This window comes from Galendromus occidentalis, unplaced genomic scaffold (genome assembly GCF_000255335.2).
Source record: "Galendromus occidentalis unplaced genomic scaffold, Mocc_1.1 scf7180000077446, whole genome shotgun sequence".
Lineage (NCBI taxonomy): Eukaryota > Metazoa > Arthropoda > Arachnida > Mesostigmata > Phytoseiidae > Galendromus > Galendromus occidentalis.
The window spans coordinates 604,923-622,069 of NW_003805434.1; the positions used below are offsets into that span (position 1 = coordinate 604,923).

The 17,147-nt window shown below is 52.7% G+C and overlaps 2 protein-coding genes across 2 annotated transcripts; both read left to right on the forward strand.

The window, feature by feature from the left end:
• The first annotated feature begins 8,971 nt into the window (after nucleotides 1–8,971).
• LOC100908693 (retinol dehydrogenase 14) lies at nucleotides 8,972–11,979 on the forward strand. Its single transcript, XM_003743477.2, has 9 exons — nucleotides 8,972–9,105; nucleotides 9,209–9,266; nucleotides 9,392–9,711; nucleotides 9,812–9,951; nucleotides 10,349–10,464; nucleotides 10,619–10,730; nucleotides 10,810–10,979; nucleotides 11,426–11,632; nucleotides 11,766–11,979. Exons 3-9 carry the CDS (start codon nucleotides 9,567–9,569, stop codon nucleotides 11,875–11,877), a joined length of 1,002 nt encoding a protein of 333 aa, XP_003743525.1. The 5' UTR covers nucleotides 8,972–9,105; nucleotides 9,209–9,266; nucleotides 9,392–9,566; the 3' UTR covers nucleotides 11,878–11,979.
• A 1,473-nt stretch (nucleotides 11,980–13,452) lies between these two features.
• On the forward strand, nucleotides 13,453–16,289 carry TfIIB (transcription factor IIB). The gene is made up of 7 exons (XM_003743422.1): nucleotides 13,453–13,469; nucleotides 14,292–14,399; nucleotides 14,553–14,686; nucleotides 14,794–14,960; nucleotides 15,082–15,204; nucleotides 15,304–15,537; nucleotides 15,686–16,289. The coding sequence occupies exons 1-7, from the start codon at nucleotides 13,453–13,455 to the stop codon at nucleotides 15,845–15,847; spliced, it is 945 nt and encodes a 314-aa protein (XP_003743470.1). The 3' UTR covers nucleotides 15,848–16,289.
• Nucleotides 16,290–17,147: the final 858 nt, after the last annotated feature.

Consider the following 17,147-nt stretch of genomic DNA (forward strand, 5'->3'; position numbering starts at 1 on the left):
CTCGGACACTGTATGATGAGCGGTCCACGGCATCAAGCCGGGCGACTGTTGACGGATATTCAATTTAGTCAAGGCCGTAACCTGGAAGAGACTCGATTGGGGGATTTTCATTCCGCTCTTCCGTGAGCGATCGTTCGACTCTGAGACAGCAATGCAGTATTCGCCGAAAGAAAAGCACTCGCCTCCCCGCTCTTCTGAGGCAATCGTCGGACAAGTGTTACGTGAACATGCTAGAGCTTCGTTGAATAAATCGATGATGGTTTCAGCTCATGCATTTGATGAATAATAATCCATCGACCAACTCCTGAACAAATGCTGTCAGGACGTATTTGGGACCAAGTCGGGATGCTGCGAGGACTGCCTGGACTTCCATGAGATCGGCTAATCGGTGCTTCATCCTATCGAGACTCCCGACGCATCGTTTTTGTCCTTGGGGCTCCCCGAAATAGCATAAAAATGAGAGGAGGAGTTCGTCGTGCTAGGGGCCGAGACGGTCTTTTTTTAGGTCGAGGAATCATTTTGTCCAAACTCGTGTCGCGTTCTGAGCCGACGAGACATCCCGATGAAAAACCCCGATTCCACTAAGCATCACTAAGATTGGGTGTGCGGTGATTGATCGTCTTTCCTGATTGAGCGAGGATTCCCCTGTCCCCCTCCCCCCTCGGGATCGAAATACCGGAAGGCGGAAGGCTAGAGGGGCCGGTGGCGAACAGTAGGTGTCTTCCGCAAACATCTGACCACCATTGGGACATATAAGGGAAAACTTGGCCTCGGGAACCATCTCTCGTTGGGACTTTGATTTCCCATCGTAGATCATAACCAACTGATTATTCATAGTTTCATAATATGATTATTCGATCATTCATCTACGATATATGACCCTCACCGTACTGGAATAGAGATATCTATTAGATTTGTGATAACGAAATTCTTCCGAAGTTATCAGTCGCGTAGCATCAGTTGATGCGAGAGGTCACGGTGATGGACCTTTTCGCAATCTTTGCGCTGCTTACAAGCGGTCTTCTTGCACTTGTGGTGCATTCGCGACAATTTGTTTTACATGGGGCCGGACCAGGACGACCTCCATACCGGTGGCTTTTCGGATATCTGATCGCACTATGCTCACTTTCGTGGGTTTTCAATACGGCTGTAAATCCGACGCCAGACGTCACGCTACAAGGGGGAAACACACCTCCCAAAGTCCATCTCCTCGTCAAACACATGGGCCGGGAGAGCTTCAAGACAGTCGACGAGATCAAGGGACTCACCCGTGAACAGCGTTTCAAAGTGAAGAAGCCCAACGGAGAAATCGCTGAGGTGTCGATAGACGGGCTGAACGCGATGCACGCGGAAGTTCAGCGAAAGGCTCAACGTTATTCCGTGCTCGATGAGAATGGCGATTGGAAGCCGGCGTCTCAGGTAGTCGAGACCTGGCGTAAGCAGCAAAGGGTTCTGGAGGAAGGCAACTTCTTAGTTAACCCAGACGGGACCTTGAAACATAAAGTACGCGACGCAAAATACGCCGAGGCGGAATTCGCTGACGGCTCGAGGCACAGAACCTTCCTCCAACACATGAACAGGTTTAATCAATTCATAAGACATACCAGAGATGGTGTGACGATCTCCGACGCCGGAAGTACACGGAAGATGCAACTCGGAGCTCTGCTCAACGAAGTCGATTCGGGGAACTTGAACGTACAGAACGCTCTCACGGGAGAATGGCAACCACTGACTTCCGATCGTCTTCAAACCTACAATCGACTGAACGCGCAAGTCAAGATCGGCTCAGAGTGGAGGATAGCGACACCCGAATTACTCGAGGATTACGAGAGGAGAGCGCAACGAGCCATCGGGCAGGGTAAAAGTCACATGCTCATAGATGACATGGTGGCTGGAAGGACAGGACCCAGCGTTTCGACTCCGAGGGATGAGCTTCACGCTCGGAGGGATGAGCTTCTCGCTCGGAGGTGAGTTCGATTTTTCCCTGATCCAACGGCATCTCGTGAGGGAATTTTCACTCAGGCTACACAAACCCTGACCCTACTCGGTGAGCACGGGGTGTTTCTTCACCTTGCGTCAGAAGCGCCACGGTCGCAATGCCATTCCGCGAGTCGATTCTCAAAAGAGCGTCCCCAATCCCTCACCCTCATATACCCTTACGCACGACGAGCTGCAAGAATCACCCAGAAGTATTGCTAGGAAATAGGTTTATTCCTCCGAGCGTTGAGATCTGCAAACTCTCTTCCGATTGAACCTCAGAAATTCCTTTGCCATCACGGCTACGGAGCTGTGGTCCGAATTTCCGCCGCCTGGGTTGTCGTCCCGTCTCGGGACTCCAACTCCGCAAGGCTTTGCTCGAGAAATCGCTCCAGGAAAATTCATCTCGCCAAGCTTGTCTCGGTACTGAGAAAATTTTCGGAGTTCACTTCCCCTATTTCAGATCGCAGGAGGATCCTGGGGCCACGGCTTGGGGAGGTCCCGGTGCCAGAGACCGCGGCAAGCCACAGACGGAAGGCAAGTCGGACGACCATGCCCGGAAGGAGCTTAACAGAGCTATGCAGCAAGACCTCAGAAGGCGTGCCCCCGAAATCCTCGCGGAGGACTTCAACTTGACTCCGACCCAAAAGGAAGATATCCGAAAGGCTTTATCCGGCAGAGCGGGAGAGAGTATCTCGGATGACCAAGCGGGAGGGGCTCGAAGGAAAGACGCACTCAAAGACGGAAGAATATCCCGAGCGAATGGCAAGACGGACGCCTTCACTATTGAAGAACTAGAAAGAGACACGCGGGAGGAGCTAAGAGCGCAGTCCGCGGATATTCTCGCGAGAGAGTTTTCTCTGAAAGGCTCACAGAAGAAAGCTCTGGAGGTGGCTCTCTACGGTGAGGCAGCCGAAAAAGCCTCCGAGGATTCCGGATCTGCCGCAGAGAGACACAGGATATTCGTGGACATCTTCGAAGAGGAGCGTAGAGCCCGAGCGGCTCGAGAGGCGGGCTCGAAATTCGCGGGAACGACGGGAAGGACAGCGGCGACTCGAGGAAATCTCGAAACTCCTACTGAAGCTGATTTGGATAGACAGAGAGCATTCGACGAATTGATGGCAGCTGAGGCCTTATCAGGAAACAAGAGAGGAGCCCACGCGAGGGGGGCAAGAGGCGCGGCGACAGCCGGGAGGAGAGCGGCGACCTCTGCGACTTCCGGACAGGCGACTGGAGCTCATTTGGAGAGGCAGAAAGCATTCGACGCATGGATGGAAGCTGAGGCCTCAGCGGGGAACGCCGAAGCAGCGAGATTAGTCGCCGCCGCCAGGAAGGGTAAAGTACAAGGACGCTCAGGGAAACCGGACAGAGCGACCGGAGCGAGCGGACAAGCTGATTTGGATAGACAGAGAGCATTCGACGGATTGATGGCAGCTGAGGCCTTATCAGGAAACGAGAGAGGAGCCCACGCGAGGGGGGCAAGAGGCGCGGCGACAGCCGGGAGGAGAGCGGCGACCTCTGCGACTTCCGGACAGGCGACTGAGGCTCATTTGGAGAGACAGAAAGCATTCGACGCATTGATGGAAGCTGAGGCCTCAGCGGGGAACGCCGAAGCAGCGAGATTAGTCGCCGCCGCCAGGAAGGGTAAAGTACAAGGACGCACAGGGAAACCGGACAGAGCGGCCGGAGCGAGCGGACTCCCGGCAGCGATTTCTGGGACCCCTGCTGGGCGGCAGAAAGCCTTTGAAGATGCCTATGGAGCGGCCTTGAAAGCGAGAGCGGATAGAGCAGTCGCAGCGACCGGAGGGGGACTAGGAGAGAAATCGGAACCACTTCCTGGACCCGCCAGAGCGAGACACGAGGCGTTCGTGAATCGTATGAAAGCTGCGTTCGCGGCGCGACAAGCTCAGGCCCCGAAGTCTAGCGAGATTGCCGGAGCGGCTAAGTCGAGCGAGGGCGAGGAGGATCCTGCTCGAAAAATTGAGGATGATAAGTTTTTCAGGGTCCGATACCTCTGCAGATCGGGTGAGATGAAATTGGACGAAATACCGCCGAGCACCGATATACCGCCGGAGGAGGAGATGTTTCATACAAGAACCCTGAAGCGCCTCCAAGAGACCATGCTGCCTGAGTTGGGCACGCGGAAACAAGAGGCCAAAGCGTTGATTGAGGCTTACAGAGCGAAATTCAAAGGAAAATTGTACAAACGTCCGGGAGTAGGTACGGGGAGCGCAGCCGCCGCGGGAGTGCAGGGAAAATCGGGCAGAGCCGCGGAGCCGGCAAAATTGAGCTGGAAGGAGAAGAAAGAAGCGGCTCGCGTGATCGAGAATGCCATTTTCTCCCGCGCACAATGTCTCTGCAGATCGAGCGAACAAAAATTGAACGAACTGCCACCAGACGCCGACTTGCCACCCGAGGAGGAGTACCTCCAGAAGAAGACGCTCAAACAACTCGAGGAGGACATTCTCCCTACCCTCACGACGCGAAAGCGTGAGGCAACGGAGATGATAGGAGCTTATAGAGCGAAACTCACTGAGAGATTGGACAAACATACGAAAACGGGTCGCGAACGAGCGGCGATGAAGAAAGATTTCGAGGAGACTGGGCAGGAGGCTTTGGCTCTCATTGAACAGGACCTCGTGAATGCGGGCGGCGAGGACAGAATGCCAAATGCCATCGTCGACGACCTGCTGAACATCGTCGCCGAGGGTGAGGCTTTGGAGGACGATGCCGACGCCCCGCCGGAGATGCTCGCCAAGAAGACGGAAGAGTTGAAGAAAGCCATCGACAAGGCCGAGAAAGCTAGGGGGAAGCGAAGTGCGACAAGGATCAAAGGATTTAAAGCCAGAATGATGGGGACGAAGGTGTCCGAAATGCTCGATGAGTCCTCCGGTGAAGATGAGGGATACGCGACGTCGGCCTCTGGAGCGATCGCCTCAGGCGCTAACGCAGCCGCAAGACCGCCGTCAGCTGCTCCGCCGGAAAGTCTTGCGGACAAACGTGGAGAATCAGATGCACTAAGGATGAAGGCTAGGAAGGACCTCGCGGACTCGCTCGCCGCCTCTACAAAGCGTCTGGAGAAATATTTGGCGAAAACGACGGATGAACCGGGTTCCGTGGTTACGGCAGATCAAAGGGCGATGCTGACGCGTCAAATCGAAACTCTGGAAGAGCTGGAAAATGGGAGTCGGGTTCCAGGCCAGCAGACACCGGACGAGTTAGCGCTGATCTCGCAGAATATCAGAGAACGCTTAAGAGATTTCCTGGATCATTCGAGAGTGCGTTTCCCGACTCTTCAGGCAGCTCTCAGTGCGTCGCGAGCGGCGCCTGGATCCTCGGCGGCGACTTCGGGTGTTCCGCCAACGAGAGCTCCCTGGGGAACGGATGAAGAACTGGATGCGATAACGAAGAAGACAAGGAGTAACTTGGCCACCGCCTACGCACCCATCGTGGCGGATGCAGAACGAGCTCTGAAGGAGATGCAGCGTGCTCCGAATTTCGTGCTGTCCGAAGAGCTCCGGAGACCATGGGCGGAACAAATAATTAGTTTCGACAGATTAGATAAGTCCATCCGGAGCCCAGACGGGGGAGCGCCGGACGAGCTCACCAGGCTCATCAAGAAAATGCGAGACCTATACGAAAATTGTCCGAAAAATCCGGGAGCGCGTCCATTGGCTTGGGACTTGGCTCACGATCCTTTCCAAGCAGCTCCTGAGGGTACAGAGGCCGACCCGAATTCGGAAGAAGACTTTCGGCCACGGACTAAGGAGGAGAAACTGAAGGCAATTATTGCGAAGAAGAAGGAAGTCAGGAGCGCCATTGCAGCCTCGATGAAAGCTCCTTGCGCGGATTTCGAAAGGGATCTGAAGGTCCTGGAGCAAGATCCGAACTTCAGGCTGACGCAGGATGAAGCGAAACGATTGGCGCTCTCGATCAAAGTTCTCGAGAGAATGGAGCGCGATACCGAACTCCGAGACGGGGCTCCATCGGATGATTTTGCGAAGATCATTAACAGACTCAAGAACATCTACAAGAAAATTCCCAAAGAAGCAGGTGCCCCCCTTATTGCGCCGAGGAAGGGCGAAGGACCGGGAGGAGCTCTGGCATCCTCCGAGAGTGCACCTACCGCCACGCGCAAAAAAAGAGCGGGGTCTGCACCGCCGGCTGCTTCTCAAGGAGGTCTATTGACGTTCGGTGGAATATTCGGAATTCTGAGATTCGTGCGTGATTCAGAGAAGGAGGCTTCGGCTAAAGCGTCTGCTGCCAGTGCTCTGCCGACGAATGGCTCTAAAGCAGAGAGGAGCAGGAGAGAAGTCTTGGAGACGGATATAGAGGATGCCATGGACTTTTTGGCCGAGGGAACGAAGCGTGGTACAGTGACCGAGACGGAAAAGCGGACGATCATGAAACAGGTCCGCCGGGCCGAGAATATCAAGGACAACGCGGCAGCTACAGCCGAACAACTGGCGGAACAATCGAGAGCACTCCGGAATTTGATGAACAAAGGAGAGGACGCGTCGCTTCGACACAGTTTCCCTGGGGGTGTCGTAGACTCGGCGGAGAAGAAAGCATACCTGGAAAAAATACGGTCTGCGAGGTGGGCAGGCACGAAAGGAGTCGCAGCTGGATCATCAACAGAACGTTCGGAAAGAGCCGCGGCGAAGCTCCCGGCGAAAAGCGGTACGGATACCGCCGCGAAGACCGGCGCGGGTTCGAAAGCAGCGGAATCATCGCTCGCATCTGAGCTCGAAGAAAATGCCAAGAAGGAGATTCTCGGAAACATACGAAATGATCGGAAGCATATGATGGATGCGTTGGCCGAGCAGACGGAGCTAGCGGCAGACTTCCTGAAGGAAGAGGGTGGCAAAGTCGCAGACACCGCTAGGAATCGCGCAGTCAGGAGTAAATCCACTCGAAGCGCATCAATGGAGGAGATGGGAAGATTATCGAACATCATGAAGAAAGCCGATGAAAGACGCGACGGCTAAAAGTGACGCGGAAGGTTCGAAGGGAGTGATGTAGGGAATCGCTGAGCAAGTAAGTGGAACGTTCCAGTGGGGAAGAATGCGTCGTATTGTACCCACATGCTGTGCCCCATATGCAAACGTCATCGATTTCCAGGAATCGAGATCCCAGGAACGGATTCAAGCGGAGCAGCAGCGATGCCGAAAGACATTGCGCGAGCCTAATCTAAATTAAAATATGTTTATCGCAGCAGAGGAAATCTTCGTCGCGAAAAAGCGCTCACCTTCATGGAATAACGCAGAATACCGAATCCATGCAATTACGAATTGCATTATTAGTGGTTTTGTTATGGTTTATGTTATGAGCTATAAGTTCACTCGGTTCCCAGGCTGCAACTCAACAGGCTGGCCTCGTCCGCGCAATCCATCGTTCCAGTGCATTGAACGAGAGCTCGGAGCTACCATCTTGTCGATGGTTCCAATCAGGTTCGCGTACAATTGAGTTTCAGAAGCTTTCTGTCCCCGATGGGGCTACGCACGGAGGGGCGCGCATTGCCCTGCCCTACGCTGTTCAAGGGCTGGAAGAAGAGACTGGGAGTCGAAGTGGCTGCCTCTATCGCTCTCCCGCGCTCGGAGCACTTAACGTCGTCAGTGAGCTTCGGAGTATCGACGGGGGTCTTCCGACGGAGGAAATTATTCACGGTCGAGAATATCCCCGCTTCGATCCCCCCGGTACCCGCTCCATGAGTAGCTCCCCATCCGTCGCAGGTTTGCCGGAAGAGGACGCCGATATGTTTATCCCGTGAAGGAGCAAATCTCGATCGCTGACTGATAGAGCGCATCAGAATGCTCGACGACTAGGCTCGTCAATGCCTCCGTGAAATCTGACGCTTCACCCCGTGGAAAACGGGGGAATGCTGAGCGAGTGAGGTGAGCCGTGCGGCTTCCCTCCGAACGACTCTGCCCAATCCTCGCAACGGGTGATCATCGAGAATCCTTCATCCTAGAAAGGCGCCATTTCCGCATCTTGTGTCTTCCGCGAGGTTTCGAACATTCGAAGTCAAACGACGATCGCCGTGGTTTCCCATCGGGAAAACATTCGGCATTGTCAAGCTTCGCGCTCTTGTCTCCGAAGGTAAGATGGGAGAATCAGTCCAACTGAGGCTGCGTGATTTAGTCGTCGTGTCGGATACCTTAGGAGCGACTCCGAACATACGAGCGGAGCGCTCCCCGATGTTCGCGAAGAGACCGCCTTCGTGAGAGCATCAGATCAACTGAATCCCATAGGATACTCAATCGGGGCCCTCTTCATCTCCCGTGATTAGTATATTGTGTTCTGCCATCTTATTTCCCATTGCTTGGTGTTCGGAGGCTTGGGAGAAGGAGCTCAGTAAGACCTCTGCGGGCTTGCTCGCAGCGTTTGGTTCTGGTCTGGAGAAATATTCGGATCAAACGAGGAAAGGAGATCAGTGGACGACGTTTTCGCCTCGAAGCGGGACAAACGGAAAGTGAGAGTCGTGCTCTGTGTTGGGAAGTATACGAGAAGTTAGCAACGAACTCGCCGAGAATGGTTTAATGTCCCCAAAAGATAAATCGCGATTTTCGTGAGCGGGAACAAATCGTAATTTCGGTTGAATTGGAGTCTTGTGTCCGAAGTCTCGCCGGGGGAGCCTCGGACGAACCCTTCGGGGTCATCAAAGAGATCAGAGACTGAAACTGCAGATGCCCGTCAAACCCGTGTGCGCGTCTCTCCGCTTGGGACTTTGCTGGCGATCCTGACGCAGCAGCCAGAAGGAGAAAGTCAGCAGCGCCGTTAATGCCTCGCTGAAAGTTTCTCGCGCGTATTTATTGAAATGTATGATCCCAGCTCCGAGCCGTCGAAAGAGCGAGGGAGTCGATCGACAGACCAGATCGATGTCTTGAATGTTGAATAGAGCGGACAGCGGTTATGCTCCGAGGAAAGAGGGGAAACGGTCTTCGAGCTCAATTCTGAAGAATGACGCTTCCCTGCAGGTATCTTGATGTTGAAACAGAGCCTTCTGCAAGCAACCAGATTCTTCGGTACATCCCAAACGTGTCGGTCTGCACTGAGAGGAGAGAAGCCGAGTCCTCCGGCACCGGACGAATGCTGCGGATCAGGCTGCAGTGAATGCACTTATCTGAGGTAGAGTGGGGGATCCATGATTTTCAAGAAACCAAGAGCAAGACTAAACTCACAGAGCCGTCGTTGAGAAAGTCGAATTATTATTACATCATCTATCACGCAGGTACGCCGAGGCTCTCGTCGACTTCTACAGGGACGGCGGTTCGGTTGCCTTGACAGAGGTATATTACTATCAGATCGAGAAGGCATATCGAGATCCGGGATGCGCGACGCAACTCGTGCATGTTCGAATTTTCGGAAGAGAGAAATTGTATTCCGCGAGAAATCAACCCTGATTACTCTGAAGGTGCAGAAAATCTCCGATCCCAGTGTGCGGGTCTTCGTTCAGACCGAGCTGAAGTTCTACTTGAGCCTGGACGAAGAGGCTCGCCGTCGCTTGAGGACACAGCAGGAGAAACAGAATAAAACCAAAGAAGATTCCCCCCACCGTTGACTTCGGCAGCCTTGGCTTGAAACCCAAGATGATCACCACTCTGTGTAAGGGAGCCGCCATCACAGTCGTGACGTTGTATGCGGTACGGAAATTGGTCTCATATCGATGGGGAGTATTCACTAGACATGTCGACTGCTCGAGACTAATCGTCGTCATTACGGGAGCAACTTCAGGTGCGTCCGGTTCACCCCTCATGGTCTTTCGCGGAACTCGCCACGTGATGAAGTATATATGCACAAATTCAGAATAAAAACTCCTTCATATCCTCTCCAGGAATCGGGAAGGCCACTGCCGAGCAGCTGCATCTTAGAGGAGCCACCGTGGTTCTCGCCTGTCGCGATGTTTTGAAAGCGAAACTTCTCGCGGAGGAACTCCGCCAGCGGAATGAAGACACTCGGGTCATGTCTTTCACGGTTAGTTGGCGGCAAACATGTCACCCCTCCCAAAAGGAAGAAGCGATACAGTGATCAGGTCATAGGCGAATTCGCGAGTATGGACTCCCTTTCTAAACGTGACACAGGGAGAAACAGAATCGATGGGAGCTCGCGAACGGGAGACTAACGCCAGTGGCGTAGCGAGCCGGAGTGCTGCCCGGGGCGGTGATTCGAAATTTCCCGTTTTTTCACCGTGCTCGACGAAAATGCCGCCCCCCGCCAGATATTTTTTCCTCGAAAACACTCCGTTTTTTGGATGCAAACCCCGAAATGCCGCCCCTAAATGCTCCGTGGGAAGTGCCGCCCGGGGCGGTCCGCCCCCCCCCCCGCCCCCGCCTTGCTACGCTACTGACTAACGCTACCACTCGCCTCACAGCTGGATCTCTCGGATTTCGACTCGGTCGACGCGTTCTGTCGTCAATGTAAGAAGCATCTGCCCCGCATTGACGTGCTGATACTCAACGCCGGAGTGGCGTTCTGTCCCTATGCAGAGTGAGTCAAGACGGCTAGACGCCGCTTCCCGAATAAAGTGTCCCGGAAGCTTCCGACCTTCTCAAATTGGCTTCCGAAGCGAAGATTCGTCGTATACATGAAAGGACTCTTCTTCATCTTCTCCACGAAATTATTCATTCTCCTCTGTCCGCAGAACCAAGCAAGGCCTCGAGCTCCAGATGGGTGTCAATTACTTTGGTCACGCGCGGCTCACTCTCGGCTTGTTGAACTTGTTGGGGAAGAGTTCAGCTCCCCGTGTGGTGCAGGTGAGTGCTTTGTAAAAATTCATGAAATCATGGGAAACAATGATCGGGTATTGAGTAGAACATTGGCATATCATTGCAGCTGTCATCGAGCCTCTACAAGTTATCGAAAGTGCCTGACAGGATCCAAGCAATCACAGGTGAAGCCCACATCCATGACGTGTGCCAGACCGAAGCGAATTATGATAGCAAAGCCGCGTATTACGATTCGAAATTGGCCGGAATGCTGTTCACGAAAGAAATCGGCCGCAGGTGAGTACAGCTCTGAGCTACGCTCGCCTCCGGAGTCGCAGGGGGAATTCGAGGAGGCTACAGCCCCTCCCCGGATGTGCGTTGAGAATGATGGGTCACGGAATGGAATCCCCACATTGAATCTCAGCTCCCTCCCCTCACGGAAAATCGTGTAGAATGCAACTGCTTAGGGTAATGAGACTCCCGACCTGAACCTGATGCCTCGTGAGATAGATTGATGAGACCAGTCTGGATCCTCCTCGTGCCCGCGGACGGGTTTCTTTGAAATCAGAAAGTCTTTTCCCCACAAGGTGGAATATGGTCAATGAATGATGACAATCGATACTTGCCGTTTCATCGGCCGAGAGGAATCGGATCGGATTTAAGGCAGGGAAAGAGGAGCTCCGTCTAGTGATGGACTTGTGATATAACCGGACTTGAACAATCGTGTATCACTCCCTCGGTAGATTTCCATCCCTGATTTGCGCCTCGGTATCGCCCGGCATCGTTGCGACAAACCTTGGCAGGCATCGCTGGTCACTGTACAAATGGATAAGCTTACCAGCGCTCGCCGTGTTCTCCTTGCTGGCCGTCAGAACCCCATTCCAAGGCTGCCAAACCGTCCTCTTCGCAGCGCTGGATGATCGAGTCACCAAGCCGTACGGATACTACAGGTGGGTAGCCCGCATTTCGGAACTTCAATAGTATCGTCATCGAGGTATAGTGTACATCATCATGTTAGGTGAGAAGAAAACTCGATGTGCCGTCAAGATGACTCGACTCTCTACGAATGCATTACCTCGTCAGGGACTGTCGTGAGGAGGAAGTGTCAAAACTTCAGATGAATCTCCTTCTCTGTGAAAAACTCTTCTTGGCTACGCAAGAGATTTTCAATCACTGCGACAACGCCGAGCAGTGATATGAACGCGAGGAATTCCTACCATGATATCAGCGCTGTGCTCCTCCTTATTTATTTGTGTTGTTATCGAAATAAAGCAGTGACATCCATAGATCATTAGAACATATGTGATGCGGCTCTTTTTCGCCTCTATCTTCAGATTCATCGCGGCTCGCGAGGAAACTGTGTCGTCAACACTAAGGCATATACGCTCCCGATCTAAGACTAGGATAGAATTGGACAGCGAGAATACAATGCACATATTTCGCGGGATGGATCGTGAGAATGCTATGCAGGTAGTGAATAGGGACTGACTCCGAACAACATTGGCGCGAGACGTGGAATCCAACAAGCCTCTCAGGTCGCTCTCGATCGTAATGGCCGTCGCTCTCAGCGGAAATGATTTCTTCTTCCTATGCGTATTCGCGGGTACAGAGAGTGACGACCCGGGCGGCGCTTCGGGGGCTTTGGGAGCGGCCTTTCGGAGTTTCACGCTCAACAGAACACTCTTTTTTTCGGGACAAAATATTCAGCGAGGGGCGGCATTTCATCGACCGCGTTCAAAAAACGAGGATAATTCCCAACCACCGTCCTGGGCGGCGATTCGGCACGGTACGCCAGTGGATTGGAGTCCGACGATTTTCGGACTTGGTCCTTGTGAGCCTCCATACTTTGTGGATGCGAGTCCGACAATTTTCGGACTTGATTTTCGTATGCCTCCGTGCTCTATGGAGATACTATGGATGTGGATAAAAATCCGATGACTCTTGGGCTCCTCATACCGGAGATTTTCGGAGCGTTTAGAGCTGCGCCGTGCTGACTACAGCGCCGACTGCATATATAGCCTCTAGAGAAAGCGCCATTTGCAAATATGGCCGTCCCGCCCGCTCCGCGGAGAAATGCCGGCCGGCAGACTTCGGCAGGTGTCTGATGTCTAGGCTCGCATGACGAAAAGCCGGGAATATCTATGTTAACCTTTCCACATCTTTGGGAAATCTATGGGGGAGGAGGCCGTTCTTCATTGGCTCCGACTTCGTGCTGTAGGGCTACACGAGTTAGAGCTCCTCAGAGCCGGAGGAGATCATACCGCTCCCAGCGACCCGGTCCCGATCTCGAAGTAGCCTTTCTTCTCGAGCCCGACAGCCGCCATGTCCCTCACGGAATAAGAGTCATATCACGTTCCGTTCCGATTGGCTGGTCCCTCAGCCCGCCACCGCCAACAACAACCCTCTCTTTTGTGTATATATTGTGAGTCGGTGTTTACAGCCGATCAGACGTCCGCTACGACTGGCAGACCAGTAGACGACGCGGCGGAGCTCTTCGACGAATGTTGCTCGAATGAGAGAGGAAGATCGTTTTTGATGCACAAACGACAAGCCACAGCAGCGACACACCAAAGAGAAAGAACGTTCGCTCGATGTAACTGGAGTTCCACTCATTCATTGCTTGTTGTCGCTTGGTTGCTCACGGACTGCTGTGGTGGTCGACCGTCTGTCTGAGATCCGTTTTTTCCTGCCGGAAGTTCAGGAAGATCGTCGCATCTCGGATATCCGTAGCCAGTGGTTCCTCTGCATTCCGGAGCAAAGTATATAAAAGATGGCATCCTCCTCAAAGTAAGCTCGCTGCGGAATGTTTATTCTAGTTCGATGTGATGTGATTGACGAGGAGATTCGGTGTTGTGGGTACTGAATGAATGAGTTTGTCAGAATCGCTGCGACTTTGCGATCCGTACGATAGATAGGAGGCCGAACTAAGGGAATCTGGGTCTGGGTCCAGATCCTCGACTCCGGATGGAAGAAACCCGGGGATTTCCCGAGTCCCCCCGCTAGACGCAGCACAGACTGACTGATGCCTCGATGCCTAGAAAGTGCATGTAGTTTTCTGACTGTACGCCTGACAGTCTACCGCAGCAGAATATACGGAATGATATGGCATAGAAGAGAGAGATCACTCGTGACAAATCATGACTAGACCATGGAGATACGGGTGAATTTCATGAACTTCACGCCGACCGAAATCGCCACAATCGTAAGCTCGTTCTCAGAGCTCCAGAGTTTAGCATCTTGCCGGCACACTGACTGAGTCAAGCAAGGATTCGATGTTCTCTCTCGACAATTCACGACTCGATCCGGCTCCGCAATACCATGAGTATCGCGCATAAGAGATACACTGACTCTCGTCAGTTGACCTCAACTTGCAGAATCGGTGGCGGGATGAACAGGAACTGTTGAAAGTGACGTTTCGACAAGATTAGAACGAGATGATTGAGGTTTCCTCGAGTCCTGAGCTCGGCTCTCTACACGATGTTGTCAATGAGCCTGCAATGGGGAGAAGCCAAGACATAGCCTCGCGGTGGAGCTCTCTAGCTATCTTCCGGAGGTATCCTCAAACAGCTTCAAGGGTGTCCCGATCTCAACGATTCGATTGATTTTCAGATCTGGGGCTCGAGTGTTCTGCCCGGATCATCCGGAAGCTAATCTAATCGAAGACTATCGCGCGGGCGATATGATTTGTCCCCAGTGTGGACTCGTGGTGGGTGATAGGTGAGTCGAAGGCCTCGAAGTGGGGGCAATGTGCCGGTAGCAATTGCTCTACCACCTGTCCTTGTGGGAATAACTTATTCCTCTCTGTTCCCACCCCCCCCCCCGCCACTGTAAGTAGGTCTCTGAATAATGGATCCCTGTTCCTATCCACAGAATCGTCGATGTGGGTACCGAATGGCGAGTTTTCCAGAACGAAAAGTCCTCTAATGATCCCACTCGTGTCGGAGCTGCAGAGAATCCACTGCTCAACGGGAGTGATCTGAGCACAATTATTGGCCGCGGCACAGGTCTGCCCTCAAATCGGAAAACTGCCTTCAGAATTCGAATTGGCGATTCAGTACATGTCGCGACTCGAGAACTGACTTCTTGATTGAGATAGAATTTTTAAAATCAGGTGATGCCTCATTCGACGAATCCGGGAATGCGAAATATGCCAACCGTAAAACGATGAGCTCTTCAGACCGAGCTCTCATCGGGGCTTTCAGAGAAATCAGCGCTATGGGCGATCGTATCAACTTGACCCGGAACATCATAGATAGAAGTAACGCTCTCTTCAAGCAGGTTGGTTCGATTCCAACGGTTTCTGAGTATTCCGAAAACAGAATCGAGCACGAAGGGGAATCCCTCGAAGTTTACCAGCCGCCTTTCGACGTTTTCGGTAAATTCCCGAGATTTCCCTCAGGTTCACGATGGACGGAGTTTGAAGGGTCGTTCTAACGACGCCATCGCCTCCGCGTGCCTGTACATCGCATGCAGACAAGAGAGTGTACCTCGTACATTCAAAGAGATCTGCGCCGTATCCAAAGTACGTATTATCTCGCTCAGTCCGGTAATTCCTGTGGACCCAGGATTAAAGACCTTATCGAGAGCCGCTTGTTTCAATGGTGATCGTTTTCCCCAACAGGTTTCGAAAAAGGAGATCGGTCGCTGTTTCAAGCTCATTTTGAAAGCTCTGGAAACATCCGTAGAGCTGATCACGACGGGAGACTTCATGTCCAGGTTCTGCTCGAATCTGGCCCTATCTACCGCCGTACAGAAGGCCGCCACCCACATTGCCCGGAAAGCTGTCGAAATGGACATTGTGGCTGGACGAAGTCCAATCTCTGTCGCGGCTGCAGCAATCTACATGGCATCACAGGTGAGAACTCTTCACCTGTATTAACTGAGAATGTCAGGCTGTATGATCCTGATGTCGTAGGGAAAATTCTTCCATCTGTGATTCTCAGCTGAATGTAATTGTTGTTGTTGTTGTTGTGAATTGCTGAATGTTGTTGTTTTCCGCCCAGGCTTCCGCCGAGAAGAAATCTCAGAAGGAGATTGGGGACATTGCTGGCGTCGCCGAAGTGACCATCCGGCAAAGTTACAAACAAATGTACCCGAGAGCAGCTCAGCTGTTCCCCGAAGATTTCAAGTTCCACACGCCCATCGAAATGCTCCCCGTGAACTGAGGAGCGGAGCTTGTTGAACTCGTCGGGAGGGAGCCGCGGGCTCTGAGCGGAGCTCGATCAACTTTCCGAATGGCATTAGAGGGTACATGATTCTTATTACAATTCGAGCAAATGGTTGAGAGTGGAGAAGCAATCGAGGATTCGTCGAGCTCTCATCACGATCAGGGAATCTACCGTTAAGTGTACATAATCGATCAAAATGGATCTCGATGAGTCTCGGGGACACGAGCAAAACCCTACGTTGGATGAGACAGACTCATGTTCCCAGACTCTCGCTGAGGTTCTCTGTAAATAGAAAGGGAATTTCGTCCTGAGATCGGAGGGCAGCCGGAGGAGTAAGTATATTGTAACAGCAAATTGTCAGCGGAATTCGTGGGGAAGGACGGAGGGAGCGTTCGCCGGAGATGAATGATGTAAATAAATATCAGGGAGTTTCCCACATCGATGTCGCGATCTTTCTAATCTGAACTTAAAACTCAATGTATTGCTCCCACGGATTCCGCAAAGCATAAGAACATCGACATGAGTGCACACGCGGGAGCTGAGCTGAAGAGCTTGGGCGCGGAATTCTTACGCCGATGATTGATAGCTCTATCTTGGATCGATTTGCGATGTGCAATCATCCTGGAATCCGGTCCCTACCTTCATTCAGTAAACGGGAGCTCGTCGCGAGATCGAGGAAATTTTTCATGAATGAGTCATCCTTCGGAACCTAATCTCTGGATCAAGCCCTTGAGAACCAGTCTGACGTAGATCGTCGTCATTCCCTTGCTCTAGCGTCCTGTCGCCCTATCGGACCATTGTCGATCCTTGAACCTTAAAGTCGAGTGTGATGATGAGAGATGGGTGCGAGAGTCGCTCGTTCACCCATGGCATTCTTTGACCGGACAGGAGGCTTCTAAGGATCGTCTCATCGATTATGACCCGACTCCCCGAATCGCATCTCCCCGAGTCGCATCTCCCCGAATGAGGCCTCCCACAGGCGCGCGGCTGGCTCATCTCAGGCTGAGCGGAGTTTCTATGATTCTAGAAGAAAACTGTGGTGAAGACTCAATATAAAATAATATCAATCCGAATGCTATGAGCGCTCTGAAGCGGATAAGACGGGAAAACCGGGAGCGCATGGGTTCACCTCATTCAGAATGCTGTGAGTTAGAGAACTCCGAGTCCATCGAGCAATTCGAGAGCGGAAGCTCCTTTGGTTCTATTCTGTGAGTTCTCGCACGGCTGTAAGCCTCCAGGATCGATATCCATGAATCCGCACACATTAGAGAAGAGCGTTTGCACCGATGATGATCTC

Bases quoted from the DNA above. Each gene is read 5' to 3' on its own strand.
- LOC100908693 (XM_003743477.2), top strand. From the start codon at position 9,567: ATGATCACCACTCTGTGTAAGGGAGCCGCCATCACAGTCGTGACGTTG. The intron at 9,712-9,811 runs GTGCGTCCGGTT...TATCCTCTCCAG, and splicing joins CATTACGGGAGCAACTTCAG to GAATCGGGAAGGCCACTGCC. The intron at 10,731-10,809 runs GTGAGTGCTTTG...ATATCATTGCAG, and splicing joins CAGCTCCCCGTGTGGTGCAG to CTGTCATCGAGCCTCTACAA.
- TfIIB (XM_003743422.1), top strand. The intron at 14,400-14,552 runs GTGAGTCGAAGG...TCCTATCCACAG, and splicing joins GGACTCGTGGTGGGTGATAG to AATCGTCGATGTGGGTACCG. The intron at 14,687-14,793 runs GTCTGCCCTCAA...TTTTAAAATCAG, and splicing joins AATTATTGGCCGCGGCACAG to GTGATGCCTCATTCGACGAA.